Consider the following 23,503-nt stretch of genomic DNA (forward strand, 5'->3'; position numbering starts at 1 on the left):
TATATCGGTTGATATCGGTATCGGTAATTAAAGAGTTGGACAATATCGGAATATCAGACATCGGCAAAAAGCCATTATCGGACATCCCTACTTGTGAATTAATATTAATGCTTCTTATTATATTTTGCTATTGATGTGGTGTACACCGCCTTCCGCCCGTGTGCAACTGAGATAGGCTCCAGCGCCCCCCGCGACCCCGTAAGGGACAAGCGGTAGAAAATGGATGGATGGATGAATGGATGGTTAGTCAGTGTAAATCTGGCCAAATCCTGCAAATGTTGAAATCCAAAGCTCGGCTGCAGACGGAATAAAGCAGATTGCATGACTGTACAGCTTGCATCACTCATGTTTACTGGATGCTGTCGCGTGGACCACCATCTTTGGGTATAAAGTGCAATCAAAAGGGTACAGACTGAAAAAGCTTCCCTTTCTTCAGATGCGGAAATTTATCTCCACACTTCCTATGCGCTGCCAGAGTCCGAAGTGTTTGCTGAGGGCCCTTTTTTTTTCTTCTTTGTCACATCTCCTAGCAGCCAGTATGCGTGAGCCCCATTTCTTCCCACTACATGGCAAAGTAGCTGTGAGGCCGAGTGGGGCCTGATATATCCGGAGCCTGGCCGGGCTCCAGTTGTCTTTACCTCACAGAATATGTGATCCTCCAGTCATGAGAACTGGCATTGGGCCCCTGAGACAACAATGGGAATCTTCTATTCTTCTGGGTTCTTGATTTTTTTGTTATTTTTAACGCATCTGACAGCAATGCAAACATTTTAGTTGTTATGTAATTATAACGTCGCATGTTCATTCTGGACTCAGAGACAAAGGACAGAACTGCAACTAAATTACCTTCTTGGATTTTTAAACAGCTCCTTAATATGTCCTTAAATTACTATTTTCTTATGTGTTTGCGACTCAGTCAAGCTGTACCCCATCCTTTAGCCCTGTGGGTGTATGCTAATGTGGGTGTTTGTGTGGCAGGGAGCTTCCTCCTTTCTCTTCATCCCCTTCTCGCTAAGCTGCAGAGTGTTGCCACGACAACCCCTTGTGGTCCTGGCCCTCAAAGCCAGCACTCAGGGAGCCTCCTCACACTGGGGAAAGGCAGCATAAAATCGGGATAATCGCCGTCGATTACGGCTTCTGAAAGATTCATTCATTACAGCAAAAAAAACAAAAAACGATTTGGTGGAGAAAGGGGCGTCTTGGTCCCTCCGCCGCTCTCCCACGGTGGGCACAGGCATGACATCAGTGGCCTGAAAGAACCGGCGTGCCCATCGCCCTCCCCTCTCGCTATATTCTTATCCTCGGATTCGACCCCCCCCCATACCCCCACACCCCAGTTTTCTCACCACTGCCAGTTTGGACGCAGTGCTTGGCCGGGCAAGTTGGGGCCACTTCCACTGTTTGCACGTGAAACAAAGCCGCTCAGAAGGAAGCGAGAGGAAACAGAGCGCTTCACATGGTGGCGGCCAAGAGCGCTTTGGCCCCTCTCCGGCCCCTCAGAGGTGGTGGGACCGCAGCGCCCCCTTGTAACCCCTTCCTAACTCACATATATAAAAAAAAAAAGTTACCTTTTTTTTTTAGAGCGTGCATGACATGTCGGTGATTTCTCATGACACAACCTGTGCCGACAAAGATGACATTCAACCCGCTTTTGTGGCGTTTGTTTGGGGAGGAAATAGCTTTCCAACACATTTCCCTAATTAGAATAATGTGATACTGCTGAATGCGATGTGAAGTCCCATGCTGCTGGGAGACGGGGGGAATCAGCGTGACTCCGTCCTTGCATGAATCACGATGGTCATTTGTCCTCTCATGCATGCTCCTGCACAGGTCTTCTGTTGAGTGGACATGAATTCATGGTTGGCCTTCCTGTACCAGAACCGTTGGTATGGCGTGTGTCACCGGGGAGACGCCATATAGAGTTGCGTAATCACAGAGAACCGCAACATCTGCTGTCCATCAGGACGCAGACATGGCTAAATCGGCATTTACAGTAAAAGGTCTGCATATTGTGCCATTAGCAGGCATCATGAAGTGGGGATTACTACATGGGGTCCTATAGGGATTGTACTCGTAAGCTCAGATATGAACTCCTCCCTCCACATATTTGTATTTATCTGGGTTTATTATTATGAGGCTGTTGGTGGTGGTGTCAGACGGTGGGGGCTGAGCTCGGAGGGCTAAGGGGGGGTGGACTTCAGGATGGGGCAATGCAGGTGGCCCCATCAGTGACTTGGTCAGTGGTCTGGTCCGAGTGGACGTCTCCTCTGTGGATGCTCAGGAAGATTTGATGGACAGCTGAGAACCCCCGCAGCAGATTTTGAGCATCTTAGGAACGTATTATCTGCTGCTAGATCTATATTTACTTTTTCTTAATGGAGGAGCGGCCATGTTACTGAAACTGACGCACTATTGATGACCAAAGTTTGGAGAAGTGATCCTGGTCAACATAGGCGACCTCAACTCTTACCTCAACTCCACATGGAATGAAGTAAGTACGAACATATCTAGCAATTATTTTAAACTTAAAGCCTTTGAAGAACTGCCATATTCCCACCTGTGTGTGTGTGTGTGTGTGTGTGTGTGTGTGTGTGTGTGTGTGTGTGTGTGTGTGTGTGTGTGAGTGTGTGTGTCAGACTGCATCACAAGACCACTGACTTAGTTACTTTATGCATTTGTTTATCTAATTCCTCAAATTGTTGTTGATGGTTGTCTCAGAGTTATACACTAATAATTGTAATTTGTTTTCATTTCATTTCAAGCATGACAGAAGTTGAAATGAAGTTGAATTTCATTTCAACTTCCGTCTTTTGCCAAAACCATTAATGGCAGGGATGTCAAACTTATTTTTTATTAAGAGCCACATCACAATTGTGGCTGCCCTCAGTGGGACAGTTCTAATGGTGAAATGGTGAATATATATATATATATATATATATATATATATATATATATATATATATATATATATATGTCGCGGGGCGTGCTGGAGCCTATCTCCATTAGGTCAGGAAAAAACACAGAGGCTATTTCATCCCTACAAGCCTGTTTTGAGAGAAACCCGCAAAACAGGCTTGTAGGGATGAAATAGCCTCTGTGTTTTTTCCTGACCTAACGTATATTCCGCTCTACCCCGGTATTGAGCATTGTATAACGAATAAACCACAGAAACCTCAACCATATAACTTTTAAATGTCTTCAGAATTTTCAAAAAGTATTTATATTGAAATATTTTTACCAAAATGTTAATAAAAAAAACACAAACAACACATTCAAAATGATTTCCTTTTTAGCCGAAACATTATTGTAGATAAAAACACTGTTTCATGGACCTCAAGTAGAAATTGAATGTGCATATGAAAGCAACAAAAGCATTATAAACAAAGTACAATGGCAGAAACATCCATCCATCCATCCATCTTCTACCGCTTATTCCCTTTGGGGTCGCGGGGGGCGCTGGAGCCTATCTCAGCTACAATCGGGCGGAAGGCGGGGTACACCCTGGACAAGTCGCCACCTCATCGCAGGGCCAACACAGATAGACAGACAACATTCACACTCACATCCACACACTAGGGCCAATTTAGTGTTGCCAATCAACTTATCCCCAGGTGCATGTCTTTGGAAGTGGGAGGAAGCCGGAGTACCCGGAGGGAACCCACGCAGTCACGGGGAGAACATGCAAACTCCACACAGAAAGATCCCGAGCCCGGGATTGAACCCATGACTACTCAGGACCTTCGTATTGTGAGGCAGATGCACTAACCCCTCTGCCACCGTGAAGCCCATGGCAGAAACAAAATAACATAAATAAATAAAATAAAGTGAAAATTGTGCAATATAGCACTTTATAGACATTTTAGGAGATGCAAAAATAAAAACCAATGTAAAAAATTAGATGGCACCTGATGGCCATAAGACGTAACCAAACTTTTTGTCCATATAAATACAAATAATGTTCATATATGAGGTCTTGTCTTATACATAGGGCTGCACGATTATGACCAAAATATTAATTAAGATTATTTTTATCAATATTGAAACCATGATTATTGATTATGTAAGGTAAAACAGCTGGGGTGGGACTTGAACGCGACGCCATCATGTAATTTGTAATATCTAATAAAAAAGCTATAGATAAATGTTATACATATATTTAAAGACATATATTTGTTTTTTTGTTCAATAACAGTATCAACATGTCAGCTTTATCTCATTAGACAATGCCTATATCTCTATTTTTACATTTTGATAGAGAGAGGTATTCTTTATGTTATGCACATGTGCATGTACATTTACATGTACATGTACAGGTCCATTAAGAGTTTGATCAGAAATGTGTTATATACAAATTAACTATACACAATGAAACATTAACCAAATGCTTTGCCTTTGAATGTTTTTTAAAGTAATAACTTTGAAATGAAAAAATAAAACACAAGTAATGTAAAAAAACAACAACATGGTGTTTATATTTTTATATCAATATAAAACTCAAAGCAGTTTGGCTAATGAAGATAACGTCTAATAAGCAAGCTGTGTCCTTCTCTAACAACACCTCCTAATGGTTCAGTGCAACAGTTTGGCCACCAAAAATAAACAGAAGTGATACCTCACACTTCGACGACACAATCTTCACAGACTGCGTTCAATTCGATGAGATGGAAAACATTTTAGCTGGTATTGATGTTATTTGAACACCAATAAAAGTTGCAATTAAATAATGGAGGAGTGAACATCCAGTAAACAAACTAAATACTTTATAAACAAGTTGTGACAACGTTCACGATACATCGACTGCTGCATGTTTCCTCACGTCATTAACTCTCAGTCACAGCAGCTGATGGACATTGTATTGAGAAAATAAAAGCAACATCAAATAGTTTTCTCCTTCGCTATATACATTTAGTGTGGGAGAAATGCGTCCGTCTCAAATATTGTCCACACATGTCGCCATCTAAAAACAGCAGTGCGCTCTTAAATGCACGCCAAGACGCGACGGAAATGAAGCGAGGGAAAATGAAGTTGAACCAAGCGCTCGGCTTTGTTTACGCCGAGGATGAATCTCCGTGGCAAAGTCCGTGTAGTTGTGTTCTGTCATGATTTTCAAGGCAAACGACGCTAATGCGAATGCACCAGCGCTGCTATGGCTCTGTTTCCAGGAAGTAAGCAGTGTTGCCTAAAAAGCAATAATGATTGAAATGTTTTTGGTAATTAACAGAATTACTAACCGTCTGGAATGTTACCGCGGTTTAAATTTTTTATATATATATATATATATATATATATATATATATATATATATATATATATATATATATATATATATATATATATATATATAATTGTCTATTTACACAACTTGCATAGGCACCTGTTTTTTGATTATTGTGTATTTTTGTAGCTGATTGATGGGTAACTTGCTTTGAAATCGTAAGTCAAGGTGAAAAGCAAATATTTAAGTATTTATTTCAGATAATCATCAGAACAATGCTTGGAACATTTTGTTGCATGATCAGATCATTTTAATTTGTAGAACTAATGCAATTGCATGCAGTACATATTTTTTGTCAGAATTGAAAGATCAAATATATTTAACCAGAAAGTACCATATTAATTCCAGCCTTTCGTAGGCCACATAAATAACATGGACGGCCAAATTATATGATATGGTGGGCCAAATATATAAATAAGAGTGTGGCACCTATGAAGGGCTGCACCTATGAAGGGCTGCAACTATTAATTAAATAAATTGATTAAATGGATAAGCATAACTATAATGGTTTCTACTGTCTTGGTTATTGTTTAGTTTATTTGGAACATGCTTGACTTAATCACAACAATAACACACCCATAAATGACTAGGAAGAAGCGTATTTAATACTAAACAATTTGTGTATCATTCATTCATTTAAAAAAAAAAAAAACATAATTGTAAAAACAAAATAACTACTATTTGTTTTGAGACCAAAATGAAAAAAACTAATTAATGTTTTTTTCCCAATTTTGTGCACAATTGGAAATTGCCCCCAAAAAACGGGCTTGTAAAATTATTTTTTAAAACTCCATTTGATACAAGAAGTTAACCCGGAAGTAGTTTTACGTGGATTTGGGCTTGCAGGTTAAAAGTCATAGAGGAAGACAGGATGACAGAGGGGCTAAATCAAGCTAAAGTTCTGGAATGTCTTTGTTTTAACTTAAATAAACATTTAAGATGTCGTAAAAACTGTACTACAAAACTGAATAACTTGTCACGTAAGGCAGTGGTCCCCAATCTTTTTTGCACCACGGACCGGATAAATGTAGGCATCATTTTCAGGGACCGGCTTTCCACATATGCCAGATAAATACTGCAAAAATAGGTGTATGAAAAATACAACTCACTATAACGCTGAATTAGTGGGAGCCCTGGGCTTGTTTCTTTGCAATCAAATCCCCAGCAGGTTACACTGCAATCTGTCACATTTATATTTTATATGTTTATTAATGTGCATTGTATCATGTCACAAAGTTATAACAAATACAACAAATGGTAATTTCCTATGAAGAGTTTTATTGTACATCTATAAACAAACTTATTAGTGTGTCTAGTGGGACAGGCGAAAGTTACGTCGGAGAAAATGCAATCGTTTATAAATAATTTCATGTTTCTTTGCGGCTGGTAGCAAATTCGTCACGTACCGGTACCGGTCCAAGAACCGGTGGTTGGGGACCACTGACGTAAAGGATTTGCTAAACTTGTCACATCACGGCATTAGCAACTAATGACCAAACACCAACATGGATTTACAGCTTACTGTTTACATCAAATATTTTAAGTGTGTTGCCCAACGACACAACAGCAGTGACTAGAATGGCGAAAGCGGGAATCGAACATGGGACCATCAAGTTGCTGACACGTCTGCTCTACCAACCGAGCCACGCCTCATCATTCATAATTGTACTCTAAATATTAATATGCTGGTTTTTAGTGTTGTTTTTTTTACCGTCTAGGGACGGCTAAAACAATATTATTTTCAAAGCCAAACAGGACATAAAAGTGCTCGAAGGGCGTAAAAAATGTAGATTCATATTTTGTTGTTACTTTTTTGCTCAGATATTTTTAATAAACCTTCGTCCTAATCAAAAATGTTATGTTTTTTTTTTATTATTATTATTGACACTTTTAAAGGCCTTTTTTTTTAAATCAAATGATGTCCTTTTTGACTTTGAAGATAATTAAATAAATCTTTTGGTATAAGACGATATCGAGATTTGTGCAAAGAAAGTAAAAAAACAATAATCTAAAATGTTTTTTGCCCATTTAAAAATGAAGGACTTGTATGTCCTGTATGGCTTTGGGGTACAGTCACCCCTCACCACTTCACTCTATTGCAGATTTTCTTTTTTAGAATTGTCCACACTTTTTTTTCCCTAAATTAAGCATTCCAAGCATTAAAACGACTAAATGAACCACACATATCAATATTACAGTAATACTGACCACGAGATGAGACCAAATGAATTAAAGCACTCTGTTCAGTATCCTAGCAACTGGTTGGCTCAGCCTCACGCAGCATGTCTGGAGTGCTCTAATAATGTTTTAAAACTGTATTTCAAAGGTAATAAACATGTTTAGTAAACAGATATTTGATTTATATTTAATAATTTGTACTTTGTGGAATATTATTTACCATGGTCAACCCTTTTAGGAAAAATCATGTAAAATCAAAACAATAATTACCGTATGACCAAAATACAGCAAATCTCAAGGTCAGCCTTTGACCCTTGAGGGTTGAATAAAGTTATTGTTGTTAAAAAAAATGTATATTGTTGTTTGTGCGTGATTGTAGATGTTTAAAAATGTACCAGATCTGTAAATTTCAATATTTAAAATGTTCTGAATATATTGGTTTGTGTCAAGCATTACATAATGTTGTTAATTGGACTTTTTTGCCACACAAATGAGAAATTGTATACATTTGTATCATTTCTGAGACAAAAGATACAAATTAAAACTTAATGTTCTTTCTTCTGTCCACACTGGCACGTGTCTTGGTGAGAGACGCGCTAATGAGACGAGCATGACAGAATAATATCCGACCTCTATGACGTTTAACATCTGCTGCCTGCTAAAAATAATGAAACGGGGGGGAGAAGGTCTAGAGAGTGCAATTAACTGCCATCATCACTCTTATGTGCTGCCGTACTGCTAGTTTTTTAACTTTTTTTTTTTTCCCAGCACTTTCACTAATTCAGCGAGCTTTGTATGAAGTATATGAGGAAATAAACATGCAGCGTGGAATTTTGCTGTTTGCATGCTCTTTCTGTATTTCACACTTCACTTTGAAGTTAATTCGAGGAGATGGGGAACGCTCCATCTGTGTGCCTGGAAGCTTCCCAGGTGGTCTTCCTATAGTCGATCCTACAGCAGTACACAAAGCTGGAGGAACTTGAGTGTGTGTGTAATAATATGCAATTATTAGCATTAGCACCATACAAAAGACCTTTGATTGCAAATAAGTTTTTTCGCAGTCACTATTGAAAAGAAGCATTTGACTGCGGCGTGATGCATTTCACAGAAATTAAGATACGACGTGTACGCAATAATAATAATGAGACTTGTGAGCCTTGAACCCCAGGATTGAGGTCAAAGTTCAGAACCACCTCGTTTTCACTACTGGACTCTAGAAAGAGGTTTCGCAGCCTCCGAAGCAGAACCTCCAGGTTCTGTAACAGCTTCTTCCCTCAGGCCGTAAGACTCTTGAACGCATCATAATTAAATTAAATTATCCCCTCAACTCCCCCCAAAATGGATTAACTCGCTGGAATAAAAAAGACAATATAACATACATCCATAAATGTGGACGCATGTGAAAAAGTGCAATATACATACATCTGTACAGTAATCTATTTATTTATTTATATATATTTATTTATTTTATATATATATTATATACATTATTGATATTTATTTATTTATGTATGCACCTTATTGCTTTTTTATCCTGCACTACAATGAGCTTATGTAACGAAATGTTGTTCTTATCTGTGCTGTAAAGTTCAAATTTGAATGACAATAAAAAGGAAGTCTAAGTCTAAGCATACTTGCCAACCCTCCCGGATTTTCCGGGAGACTCCCGAAATTCAGCGGCTCTCCCGAAAACCTCCCGGGACAAATTTTCTCCCGAAAATCTCCCGAAATTCAGGCGGACTCAGGTCCATGGGGACCTGTGTGTGTGTGTGTGTGTGTGTTTTCTGGCAATGCTTACTTAATGGGGACATCGCTCTGTTTATACAGTCACCTTTAGGGGACCTCTGACGGTATGGGGACAAAAAAACAGGTCGCCGAAAGCAGTGGTCCCCAGCCACCGGTCCGCGGCCCGGTACCGGTCCGTGGATCGATTGGTACGGGGCCGCACAAGAAATAAAAAAAAATACAAAAAATAAAAATATAAAAATATTTTTTATTTTGAATTTTTATTTGTATTAAATCAACATAAAAAACACAAAATACACTTACAGTTAGTGCATTAACCCAAAAAACCTCCCTCCCCCATTCATACTCATTCACACTCATTCGCATCCTGCAGCTGTTTCTTTCTGTTATTAATAGTTCTGGTTCCTACATTATATATCAATATAGATCAATACAGTCTGCAGGGATACAGTCCGTAAGCACACATGATTGTATTATTTTATGACCAAAAAAAAATAAAAAAATACCATAACTTATTTAAATTTGGTCCCCATGAACCATATTAACTCTTTTTGCCCCAGGTTCCCCAGTAAGAATGATCAGCACATTACTTCATCAATCCAGAGATTTAAAGACGTGTATGAGCTAAAAGGGCAGTGGCCATTTTACCTTATTTTTTTTATGCCTCCACAACCTGTAGAAAGGGTGGTCCCCACAAGTGATGATCAAAAACTCTTAGGGGGGCACCTGGGAAGTTGTATTCTGTTTGGGGCTGTGTGGTTGACTACATAGCTAAATTAAAGACGCTACAGGACACATGAAAAGTTCACCTTTCATAAACCAGCTTTTTTTTTTTTTTTTTCTCATTTCATTTATTTTATTTATATTTATTCCGGGTGTATATTTACTATCTGCCTATGTTGAGAAGAAAGTGATGTACTAATTATTTTCCATTTGTGACTGTACCTTTAACTTATGTAGGACCTGGGGGTGGCAGGGTTATGTGTGTATGGGGTATGTGTTGGGTTGCTGTTCTTGGAAGTGGGTGGGAAAAAAAGGGGAAAATGTGATTACTGTTTTATTGTATATTGTAATACCTGTCAAATTTAATAAAAACATTTATAAAAAAAAAAAAACTTGGTCCCCATTCCAAATTATAACCAGTAGGTGTGTGTGTGTGTGTGTGTGTATGTGTGTGTGTGTCGGCAAGGTGGTTGCATATAAGGAGGAAAGTTAGCAAGGGGCAGCGCAGCTCGGTTGATAGAGCGGCCGTGCCAGCAACCTGAGGGTTCTAGGTTTGATCCCCACTTCTGCCATCTTAGTCACAGCTGTTGTGTCCTTGGGCAAGACACTTCACCCACTTGCTCCCCGTGCCACCCACACTGGTTTAAACAATACCTGTTATTTAGATCAGTGGTCCCCAACCTTTTTATAGCTGTGGACCGGTCAACGCTTGAAAATGTGACCCGAGGACCGGGGTGGGGGGTGTTTTTATTTATTTTATTTTTTTTATAAAGAAATACAATCATGTGTGCTTACCGACTGTATCCCTGCAGAATGTATTGATATACATTGATATATAGTGTATATATTCTGTTTATATGTAGATTTAATAACAAATATATATATATATTTTTATTTTTTTTTTTTTTTTTTCTTGTGCGGCCCGGTACCAATCGGTCCGCGGACTCGGTGGTAGGGGACCACTGATTTAGATAAAGCGCTTTGAGTCACCAGAGAAAAGTGCTATATAAATATAATTCCCAAAGTGGGGCGGTATAGCTCGGTTGGTAGAGTGGACGTGACAGCAACTTGAGGGTTGCAGGTTCAATCCCCGCTTCTGTCATCCTAGTCACTGCCGTGCCAGCAACTTGAGGGTTGCAGGTTCGATCCCCGCTTCTGCCATCCTAGTCACTGCCGGCAAGACACTTTACCCACCTGCTCCCAGTGCCACCCACACTGGTTTAAAAAAAATTTAACTTAGATATTGGGTTTCACTATGTAAAGCGCTTTGAGTCACTAGAGAAAAGCGCTATATAAATATAATTCACTTCACAAAGTTTAGCTTTTTGTTTTTTTTGGCTTTTGTTATTAAATAGAACGTTGATTCCTTTGTTATGTTTGTTTGATACACAGTACTGTATATTGTTTTAAATTGTGTTCAACGTGTACAAACCTTTACCTAAATGTCTGCTTTTGTTGAGGCCGGAACCCATTACTCATATTGTCATCGTTTCTTATGGAGGAATTTGCTTCGATATGCAAACTTTTCTACCTACAAGCCCTGTTCAGGAACCGATTAACTTTGTAAATAGAGGTTCCACTGTATATTGTTGCTATAGCAACAGAACACTGCTCGCAGGGGCTTGAGGTTCCTCGCCATGCGATGCATGCTCGACTGGAAGATTGTTGTTTATGTCATGGATCATGCCTTAAAATGTCCTGTGACTTCCAAAATGCCACACTCGAGAACAATCTGCTCCTAATAAAACCGTCTCAAGAGGCTTTAACGTTACAGGCAGCAGATTGTCGTCAGCTTCCATCTGCTGGCTGCCATAGCAACCATGAACGATAATGTCGGAGTGACAGCTCGCCATCACACTTGGATGGCTAACACTAGCTGCTTTCTCTCTAAATATATTTCCTTTCGTTTGAGATATGTTGCACTATAAGAAGTTGTTTTTATTTTTTTATGAGTGCCACCTTTTAGGGGTAAGTTAAGGCTACTTGTATTAACTGATGTGTTTTTTTCTAACCGATTCTCTCTCTGTGTGTGTCTCAGTGCCAACAGTATGCCTAAACAAGTGGAGGTGAGGATGCACGAGAGTCACCTGGAGCCCATCGAGGCTCGGCCTCAGTCCAAATGTGCCAGACTGTGTTCCAAGTTGTTCAAGAACCTTCTGCTCACTCTCACCGTCCTTGGTCAGTACCCTTTTTTTTTTTTTTTTTTTTTCTCCAGGAGTGCATCTTTCTCTCCGTTCTTTTTGTTGGCTAAAGACCTCCCTGTTAAGCTTGTAAATAATAGGTGCAGCCATCTGCACAGTTTGGACATACCAGACAGTGAAATGTCCTGACCTTCTTCCCCTCCTCGCCACCTGTTGTAATTAGAAGCGCTCGGCAGCACCCATCCAGTCACACAAACAATCTCTGGCGGTGCATAAGAATGATTGTGAATACAGCAAGTTCGCTGCATAACAGAGGGATTTTTCTCGACAGGGAGAAAAGAATGTTTGACCTGCAGCCACATTTGCATTGCAGTGTCTGGCGCCTCTGTCCCCATATATGCAAACATGGGTTGAAAAAGCCCGAGCGCATATAACATGCAGGGTTCGTACGGGTGCTTAAAAACCTTGAAAATGCTTGTATATTAATGTTGTGTTTTCAAGGTTTGAAAAATGCTTGAATTTTGGGTGAAGTGTTTGTAAATGCTGGGAAATGTTCATCATATTTCTCGGCAGTCTGACTCAATAGGCTAATTATAAAATGGAAAAAAAAAAAAAAAAGTTTCCTTAAAAATGAAAGCTACACGCTTGATCTGTGCTTAGCACGCGCCCCTACATTAGGTTGGTGTCATGCCAGAGCCGTAAATACGACTCGGTGTCGCCCCCAAGAGAACAGTGGTGCATTGGTCCATCATGCCGGGAGGTTGTCGTTTTAATGAACATTGGATGGAAAATGACAAATACAAACTTTGGATAAAACGTGGACCAAATCCCCGCGTAGCCTGCTGCAAAGTATGCAAAAAGGAAATCCAGCTTTTCGCAATGGGAGAGTCGGTTCTCTCGAGACATATGAAAGGTAAGCCACATAGATTACTAGCCCTACAAGTTTTGTGTTCTAACCTGTTGGTACATGCTAGACCTAAACTGTGAGATCAGCGCTAGATTACATGTTAGTTACGTATAGTTATTACGAGCTATGAATGCTATCAATGATAAATTATAATGTTAAGAACTTCCCTCAACTAAAAATTATCATAGCCACAATTATAAGGCTAGATATGCTTAAAGGGTAACATTATCACCAGACCTATGTAAGCGTCAATATATACCTTGATGTTGCAGAAAAAAGACCATATATTTTTTTAACCGATTTCCGAACTCTAAATGGGGGAATTTTGGCGAATTAAACACCTTTCTAATATTCGCTCTCGGAGCGATGACGTCACAACGTGACGTCACATCGGGAAGCAATCCGCCGTTTTCTCAAACACCGAGTCAAATCAGCTCTGTTATTTTCCGTTTTTTCGACTGTTTTCTGTACCTTGGAGACATCATGCCTCGTCGGTGTGTTGTCGGAGGGTGTAACAACACGAACAGGGACAGATTCAAGTTGCACCAGTGGCCCAAAGATGCGAAAGTGGCAAGAAATTGGACGTTTGTTCCGCACACTTTACCGACGAAAGCTATGCTACGACAGATGCATTTCCAACGATAAAGTCAAAGAAATCTGCCGCCAGACCCCCATTGAATGTGCCGGAGTGTGTGAGCAATTCAGGGACAAAGGACCTCGGTAGCACGGCAAGCAATGGCGGCAGTTTGTTCCCGCAGACGAGCGAGCTAAACCCCCCTGGATGTCTTGGCTCACACCGTCCCGAAGATGATCAAGAGAAGAATATCGACCCTAGCTTCCCTGGCCTGCTGACATGAGGGTATGTCTACAGAATATATGAATTGATGAAAATTGGGCTGTCTGCACTCTCAAAGTGCATGTTGTTGCCAAATGTATTTCATATGCTGTAAACCTAGTTCATAGTTGTTAGTTTCTTTTAATGCCAAACAAACACATACCAATCGTTGGTTAGAAGGCGATCGCCGAATTCGTCCTCGCTTTCTCCCGTGTCGCTGGCTGTCGTGTCGTTTTCATCGGTTTTGCTTGCATACGGTTCAAACCGATATGGCTCAATAGCTTCAGTTTCTTCTTCAATTTCGTTTTCGCTACCTGCCTCCACACTACAACCATCCGTTTCAATACATGCGTAATCTGTTGAATCGCTTAAGCCGCTGAAATCCGAGTCTGAATCCGAGCTAATGTCGCTATAGCTTGCTGTTCTTTCCGCCATGTTTGTTTGTGTTGGCTTCACTATGTGACGTCTTAGGAAAATGGACGGGTGTTTATAACGATGGTTAAAATCAGGCACTTTGAAGCTTTTTTTAGGGATATTGCGTGATGGGTAAAATTTTGAAAAAAACTTCGAAAAATATAATAAGCCACTGGGAACTGATTTTAATGGTTTTAACCATTCTGAAATTGTGATAATGTTCCCCTTTAATGACAGGTGACTGAGGTGTTGCGAAACAAACAAAATATTTTCCTTTTATTTATTATCCTTATATTAATGTGGAACAGTTTTGTTAATAAATGAGGGAAATTTACATTTTGAGGGTTCGTGTATTGATATCACATTATGCAGTTTACAAGCACAAATACGGTGTAACTCAATCCGTGCTGTTCGATGTCATTGAGTGCTGTAAGTAAGAAAAAGAACAAGAAATTTGAAAACACCAATAACATTGAATAGTCTAGAGAAACACTGCTTCATTTTCTATGCCCCATTCAGTTAATGATAACTGCTGGTTCAATGATAGGCTTAGGTTTTAGCAGATTTTCCCTATTTTTCCTACAGACAGCATTTGGTGACCTCAAACAACAAGGCTATGGATTGATTCACACTGGTTTTTTTGCCTTTTGAAGGGTACTGGAAAAACTGGAAAATTGATCTTGAAAGACCTTAAAAAGTGCTTGTATTTGGCCGTGGATAAGGAGTATGAACCCTGAACATGCGTATTCGTGCACTAGTTGGCATGTGTGAGCCTGTGTACATCTCACCCTACTTGGAAGGCCTCTCACGAACTGAGAGAGCCAGCAGCATCATTGATCATCTGTCACCGGCCGCGAAAGAGCCTGAATGGAAGAACTTGCAAACGGGCCATAGAGGAAAAAATACTTGCATGTCAAGAATCCACAGGATGCTGCCGGAGGATGGATGGATGGGCATCCTTACAAAAAAATGCTGGCGGTTTTCATTCCAGCGCGCGTTATAAACAACCTCTCGGGTTGTGTGATCTCTGGCAGCCGAGGTTGAAGGGGAGGAAGTGCGAGGAGGAAGCTGGCGGAGATGGGAAAACAGAAGCCAAACCATCTGAGCCAACAGGGTGGGGGACTTACAAATATCACTCTTTGTCGGTCAGAAAACAGGTAAAACAGGTAAAATGATGATTATGACATAATGTACACAGTAACAAAGAGCTGTCATACTAGAGGGGAGAAAGAGCTAAATTAACTAGCTGCATGGACTTTTACTTGATAAGACATCCGAAATTTGGTTTGTATATCTAGAAATTAGCAGGATTCTTAGCTAGAAATAAGTATTTTATTCTGAAAACAAGCATTATTCAACTTGCAACTCTTAAATTGAGCATCCTTGAGATGTTGTAGATTATTTGAACAAAATGTTCTATGTGGGGGGAAACCAAAACATATTACCGTATTTTCCAGATTATAAGGCGCACTTAAAATCCTTTATTTTTCTCAAAACTCGACAGTGCGCCTAATGTAAGGAATACGTTTGGTTGAGCTTACCCAACTCAAAGCTATTTTATGTGGTACATGGTGTCATGATAAGTGTGACCAGTAGATGGCAGTCACACATAAGAGATACGTGTAGACTGCAATATGTCTCAAGTAAACAACACCAACATTTTAAATGTTCCATTGAAAACATAGAACATTACACACAACGCTCAAAAAATCTATCAAAATGTTTTAATACGACTTTGGTAAGCTTTGAAGCCGCACTGCTTGAAGAATTGTACTGTGCTTCAACGTAGGAGTATTATTATGGTGTGTGTATAAGGTAAGACATAGTTTTGTTTCGCAATATTATGCAAAAGCAACTTTTCTTACCTTCTGGTACCTGCTGATCTGTACTTGGGATCTGCATAAATCCTGAAAAATTGCGCGTGTCCGCGCCGACGGCGCAGTCAGTATGCTTCTTCTTTTTCTCTATCTTCTTGTTATGGGACATTCATCCTCCGCTGTTGCCATTTCTTATATAAAGTAGTGTAAAGTTCTTACTCATATCTGTCAGTAAACTCGCCATGAAAGCGCAAAAACATACCGGTGTAGTGAGTTTACATTATTCACCCAAGGAACTTTAGTTATTAGAGTTTCCATCTTTTGACACTTCTTCCACTCCCATCCTTGCGCGCTACACCGCTACAACAACGATGTCGCTGAGAAGACGCTGCCGAAGGTAAGCCACGTAAATAAGACCGCACACAAAACGGCGCACCCTGAAGCGACTGTCAGAAAGCGGCTTGAAGATGATCTGTAAAACATAATATATGCAACATTTTGACCAAACAACCACCATTACATGTTATGTAGACCACAAGGAAGTGTTTTACATTTAGAAAAAAAATAAAATAATATGACTCCTTTAATGCGCCTTATAATCCGGTGCGCCTAATATATGAAAACAGATCACAAATAGACAATTCATCTGAAGCGCCTTAAAATCTGGTGTGCCCTATGGTCCAGAAAATACATTATTTAATGTTTTCATATTTTTAAACTAGAATAGAAAAATATAATTATTCATGCTAAAATTAAGATTAGTGAATGACTAAAAATAGGTAAATCACTCTTAAAACTAGGGGAATTTCTAGATAACAATTTAAAATCATGGTGAGTGGTAAATAATTTGCAGTGTATAATATTAGGTACCAATATGTAATATTATAATTTTAACAGCTCCACTATCGATATTCCATGCTAATTGCACAAGTGCAGACTTCATTCCTGAAGACAGACCAAAACAAACCTGTTGGCAAAATATGGAGCTTTTTTATAAAGAAGAAGCCAAGTTACCCAAGACAAGTGAAAAAGGAGAATGCGAGAAGAAAGCAAACAGTTTTTATTAAAACCACCCAATGTGTCAACCTTTTTGTCAGTGACAGAATATACAGTACATCCCGAAATGATTCACAGAGCGTCACTTTTTCTACATTTTGTTATGTTACAGCCTTATTCCAAAATGTAATACATTAATTTTTGTCCTCAAAATTCTACACACAATACCTGTTAATGACAATGTGAAAATGTTTTTGTAATTTTGCTAATATATTAAAAAAAATATCTAAAAAAATATCACATGTACATAAGTATTCACAGCCTTTGCTCAATTCTTTGTTGATGCACCTTTGCCAGCAATTACAGCCTCAAGTCTTTTTGAGTACGATGCCACAAGCTTGGCACACCCATCTTTGGGCGTCGGTTTTCATCCAGGATGTCTCTGTGCATTGCTGCATTCATCATTCCCTCTATCCTGACTTGTCTCTCAGTTCCTGCAGCTGAAAAACACCCCCACAGCTTGATGCTGCCAACATTATGCTTCACTGTTGGGATGGTATTGGCCTGGTGATGAGCGGTGCCTGGTTTCCTCCAAACATGACGCCTGGTATTCACGCCAAAGAGTTCAATCTTTGTTTCATCAGACCAGAGAATTTTGTTTGTCATGGTCTGAGAGACTTTCAGGTGCATTTTGGCAAACTTTTAACTAAGAAAATGGTGAATTGCTGCAGATGGAAGGTTCTCCTCTCTCTGCAGAGGAATGTTGTAGCTCTGACAGAGTGGCCATGGGCTTCTTGGCGACCTCCCTGACTAGACTAAGAGGAATGCAGCGATGTGCAGATAAATTAAAACTGCCCAAAGATAGGTGTGCAAAGACTTAAGGCTGTAATTGCTGCCAAAGGTGAATCAACAAAGTATTGAGCAAAGGCTGTGAATACTTATGCATATGTGTATTTTTATTTTTAATACATTTGCAAAAAAAATTATATAAAAAAAAACTTTTCACATTTTGGGGTATTGTCTGTAGAATTGTGAGGGGAAAAAATGAATATATACAATTTTGGAATAAGAATGAATCATAACAAAATGTGGAAAAAGTTGTGAATACTGTCCGGATGCATATCATTTACACAGCAAATCCTTTCAGTGCATGATGAAAAAGGAGAATAATGCTTTTCATCACAAATATGTGATTGTTGAATCGCTCCAAATGCTAAACTATTGTAACCGTGTGTGGGCTCAGATGTAGTGTAAGCTCGACAGGTAAAGAAACTCAGGAAGTCAAAATTTTTGCTTCATTCACACAAACGTCAAGAGCTCTCTTTTCCCCCCAGTCACAGACTTTTGGCCTTCACAATAATAGCGCTATTCGTCACATCCTGTCCAACTGCGCTGACAAAATAATGATCTTCGAAAAAAGGCTAAGATTTTATTGAATGTTGATGAATGTTCCTAACTTGCAGCAAAAACTTTGGGATCACTGATATTTACTGCCCAGCTCCACAAGTTTTAATGTGTAAATGACAATGTTGTTTTTCTTATGTGGAGGCCCCAACTGACTAGGTTTGACTAAATGACTAAATGCACCCCTGCTTTCATTTTCAGGGTTCGTACACCTTTTCCATGGCCAAATTCAAGCACTTTTTAAGGACTTTCAAGATCAATTTTCCAGTTTTTCCAGTACCCTTCATTAGGCGAAAACCAGTGTGAATCAATCCATAACCTTGTTGTTTGAGGTCACCAAATGCTTTCTGTAGGAAAAATACAAAAAATCTGCTAAAACCTAAGCCTATCATTGAACCAGCAGTTATCATTAACTGAATGGGGCATAGACAATTAAGCAGTGTTTCTGTAGACCACGGGTCACCAACCTTTTTGAACCCAAGAGCTACTTCTTGGATACTGATTAATGCGAAGGGCTACCAGTTTCCATCCATCCATTTTCTACCGCTTATTCCCATTTGGGTCGCGGGGGGCGCTGGAGCCTATCTCAGCTACAATCGGGCGGAAGGCGGGGTACACCCTGGACAAGTCGCCATTTCATCGCAGGGGCTACCAGTTTGATACACACTTAAATAAGTTGCCAGAAATAGCCAATTTGCTCAATTTACCTTTAACTCTATGCTATTATTAATAATTAATGATATTTATCTTTGTGGAAACACTGATCATCTTAATGATTTCTCACAATAAATATATATAGAAACAGATGAATATCAATATGCAACACTTTATTTTTATATTTTCTCTAAGTGCACATTTTTCAAATTGAACATTTTCAAATGATCACTTCTAAGATAGTCTTGTGAAATCACAATATCCCATTTTAACTAGCTAGCCACTAACATTTTTTAACAAATCATGAATTACTTTGCACCATGTTTGTACAAATAACTCATGTAAAATACAAAAGTCAACTCTCAAATGTTTAAATAAATCATGTCACACTTTGAACTGGACACCAAATCTGTTATCTGTTTCTTTGTCAGTTAGTGAAGACCAAGTCTTTAAAATATTTTCTTGGATTTTCAAATTCTATTTGAGTTTTGTCTCTCTTAGAATTAAAAATGTTGAGCAAAGCGAGACCAGCTTGCTAGTAAATAAATAAAATTTAAAAAATAGAGGCAGCTCACTGGTAAGTGCTGCTATTTGAGCTATTTTTAGAACAGGCCAGCGGGCTACTCATCTGGTCCTTACGGGCTACCTGGTGCCCGCGGGCACCGCGTTGGTGACCCCTGCTGTAGACTATTCAATGTCATTGGTGCTTGCAAACGTGTCTCCATTTGTGTTGTTTTTCAAATTTCTTGTCCTTTTTGTTACTTACAGCACTCAATGACCTCGAACAGCACAAATTGATTCACACCGTATTTGTGCTTGTAAACTGCAAAATGTCAATTTCACTCATTTATTAACAAAACTGTTCCACATTAATGTAAGGATAATAAATTAAAGGAAAATATTTTGTTTGTTTCACAACACCTCAGCCACCTGTCATTAAGCATATCTAACCTTATAACTGTGGCTATGATAACAAATGAACAAAAAGACAAAAGTTAACTTTTTTGCTTTCACTGAGGTAGCCAGACAAGTTAAGTAGACAACGAAAATAATAGAGCAAAAAATGCATACAACCATGCTGTGTAAAAACTACAAAATCATTCATATTAACTAAGCTCTCAGTTGGGAAAAAGGTTACAAATTATACATTAACGGTACATTACCTTCACAGTACAAACAAGTCCAATAATGTAACCATTTTAATGCAATTAACCAAAACGACAAAATGTAACTTGTTTGCTTTAACTGACGGAGTCAGACAAATTAAGTAGACAACCAAAATAATGGAGCAAAAAATACATCGAACCATGTTGGATTTCCTTTTTGCATACTTTGCAGCAGGCTACACGTGGATTTGGTCCACATTTTATCCAAAGTTTGTATTTGTCATTTTCCATCCAATGTTCATTAAAACGACAACCTCCCGGCATGATGGACCGACTGTCCTCTTGGGGGCGACACATCTGGCATGACAACAACCTAATGTAAGAGCTCGTGCAAAGCCAACAGATCAAGCGTGTAGCTTTCATTTTTAAGGAAACTTATTTCATTTTTTCCCATTTTATAATCAGCCGAGTCAGACTGCCGAGAAATATGATGAACATTTCCAAGCATTTACAAACACTTCACCCAAAAATCCAAGCATTTTCAAGGTTTTTAAGCACCTGTACGAACCCTGCATTTTATACCCTCAAAAAACAACTGCTTTTAAATTCCACGTCCACACTGAAAACAATGTGTTGTTATAACACTCCAGCTGTGGTTACCTTTTGTCCTATTATAAGCGGCAGTCAGTCAAAAACATTCTCCATCCCCCTCAGCACTGCAAAAAACGCAAAAATGTCACTGGTTTAACTGTCGCCTGTCAACACTTTTCTTTGAGCCTCTATTGTGTGCACGTCGGTCCTTGTCACTTCTGGTGTGACTTCATATTGTCGCAACACTTTTTGAAAGAAAACGTTTGAGAATGACTTGAGTTCTAATTGAATGGTAACTAAATTATAACTTATAATAAATACATTAGTTTTTTTCTTGTAGTTTTTTTGAAGCCGTGCACTTCTACTCTCTTTGTACTCCGACTTCAGGTGTGATCTTGGGAGCGGTGGCAGGGATGTTGCTTCGTGTTGCCTCCCCAATTCACCCGGACATCGTCATGGTGATCGCCTTTCCTGGAGATATCCTCATGAGGATGTTGAAGATGTTGATTCTGCCTCTTATCATCTCCAGTTTAATCACAGGTACTTTTATACATTGTTGTTTGATATTCCCGTTACTACACTACTAGAACGCAATACATGCAAACTCACAGGAAACTTACAGTAATTAGGTTCATCTGGACATAGTATGCAGTGTTGCCTTTTCAGGTGTTATTTTTATAAAGGAGCCTTATGGGAAATCCTGCTTCTTTTTCATTATTATTAGTAAAAATGTGCGTGCATCTATTAGATTTGGTGCAAAATGTGTCCATGATGACTATATATACCAGGGGTGTCAAACTCATTTTAGATTGGGGGGCCACATGGAGAAAAATCTACTCCCAAGGGGGCCAGACTGGTAAAATCGCGCCACGATAACTTAAAAATGAAGACAACTTCAGATTGTTTTCTTTGTTTAAAAATAGAACAAGCAAATTTTGAAAATGTACAAATCATAATATTGTTGGGGTTTTTTTTTACACTTACATGTTGCGGTTAATAATTTATTTGTCGGTATTTATATTTTCTAAATAAATGATTTGATACTGTTCAACAGTCAACTCATTGGTGTTAATTTTCACTCAAGATAAAAATATTAGTAACACTTTAGTATGGAGAACATATATTCACCATTAATTAGTTGCTTATTAACATGCAAATTGGTAACATATTGGCTCTAAATTAGTCATTATTAAGTACTTATTAATGCCTTATTCTGCATGACCTTATTATACAACCAGTAGGCCATTAACTAAGAGTCTTCCCTCAATAACCTCAGAATTATTGCTTATTAGTACTAAAAAATGAAGTTGTTGTATATGATTCTCCCTTTAATACCACTTAATGAATATGGACTGTTCTTACATAACAAAAAACAAAACTACAATAACCCTAACCCTAACCCTTAAGTCTTTGTTACTTAGAATACCGTATATTACCAAATAGTAGCCCGGGCGTTTATTTCACAAAATCGATTTTGGAGACAGGCGTTTAAAAGAAGCAGACGGTTATTTGCACAAGGCTTTTATTTATTTTTGCACCAGCCTGCACCAGGCCATTATTTGTTACAATGGTTACTGTCCAGTATTTTTTTTTCGTACAAAAAACTTTAAATGTAAAAGCTATTGTAAACATACAAACAAAAAAACAAGAGATCAACATGAGGTAGGCTATCAAAAGACAAGAGATCAACAAGGCCTCAACATAGCAGTAGTGCAACAATTGTCAAATAGAATACCAATACTAAAAATAAATAAACTTTTTAAATAAAGCAGCTTACCGGGAAAAATAAAATTATGGTACCAAGTACCCAAGTATAAAACCCACCATCAAAACAGAATAATAATACTGTCACTTAAATAAAATAAAGGCTACAGTACTCCAAGTTTTAAATAAAGCAGCATACAGGAAAAATAAAATTATGGTACCAAGTACTCTATAAAACCATCAAAACAATAATACTGCAGCAAACGCAACCCCAGTAGCATTTTAATCAAAATTATGCAAATAACAGCCCATGGGCGGCTATTTGGACATAGGCGGTTATTAGGAAGAGGCGGTTAATTGACAAAATGGGGTCAGACCCCGGGCGGCTATTAGGACATGGGCGGTTATTTGCCCAAGGCCGTTTATTTGGTAATATACGGTATGTTACCCATACTAAAGTGTTACCAAAAATAATATCAAAATCAAATTACTGTATGTTGTTTATGTAGTTTGCTCATTTTCCTCGACTGATGTACTAACATCATGTGGTTTATTTTGTACATATGTAGCATCATCTACAAAGATACAAATAATTGCTATTGCGACATCCAGTGGACACATTTAGAACAGCTGTTTCTTTCATTCCAAATTTCAGGTTAATTTTTATTCTTGGCGGGATAAAACCTGTTGGCGGGCCTGATCCGGCCCTTGGGCCTTATGTTTGACACCCCTGATATATACTGTCAAGTGTTGGGCTGTTGTGTCAGCTGTCATATCCTCCTGAGAACCAGCGTCCTCTGCAGTGGACATTATGTTTGTCAAAGTTACACATTTTGGAAAAAAAAGTAGCCTTGTTAGCAAAACACAGTTGCCCCCTGCAGAGCACGCTGGTTCTCAGGAGGATAAACTCTGTATATGTAGATAGTGATGGATAATGAAGCCGCAGTGAGTGTGTGACACACTCTCTAGCTGTATTGACACTGCGCTGATACTGTGTTGGTGTTTCATATTG

At 38.9% G+C, this 23,503-nt stretch overlaps 1 protein-coding gene across 3 annotated transcripts in view; it reads left to right on the plus strand.

The window, feature by feature from the left end:
• LOC133612510 (excitatory amino acid transporter 2-like) overlaps positions 1 to 23,503 on the plus strand; it is an 88,588-nt gene that overhangs the window by 37,204 nt on the left and 27,881 nt on the right. The window contains exons 1-3 of one of the 3 annotated variants that reach the window (XM_061969967.2): positions 2,206 to 2,491; positions 11,961 to 12,100; positions 21,175 to 21,327. In XM_061969967.2, coding sequence (XP_061825951.1) covers positions 2,487 to 2,491; positions 11,961 to 12,100; positions 21,175 to 21,327 — 298 coding nt within the window. In that variant the 5' untranslated portion in view covers positions 2,206 to 2,486. Of the gene's footprint in view, positions 1 to 2,205; positions 2,492 to 11,960; positions 12,101 to 21,174; positions 21,328 to 23,503 lie in introns of those variants that run through there. The other 2 variants (XM_061969969.2, XM_061969968.2) reach the window with 2 other exon arrangements.

The sequence above is a fragment of the Nerophis lumbriciformis genome, linkage group LG10, assembly GCF_033978685.3.
Source record: "Nerophis lumbriciformis linkage group LG10, RoL_Nlum_v2.1, whole genome shotgun sequence".
In the NCBI taxonomy this organism is placed as follows: Eukaryota; Metazoa; Chordata; class Actinopteri; order Syngnathiformes; family Syngnathidae; genus Nerophis; species Nerophis lumbriciformis.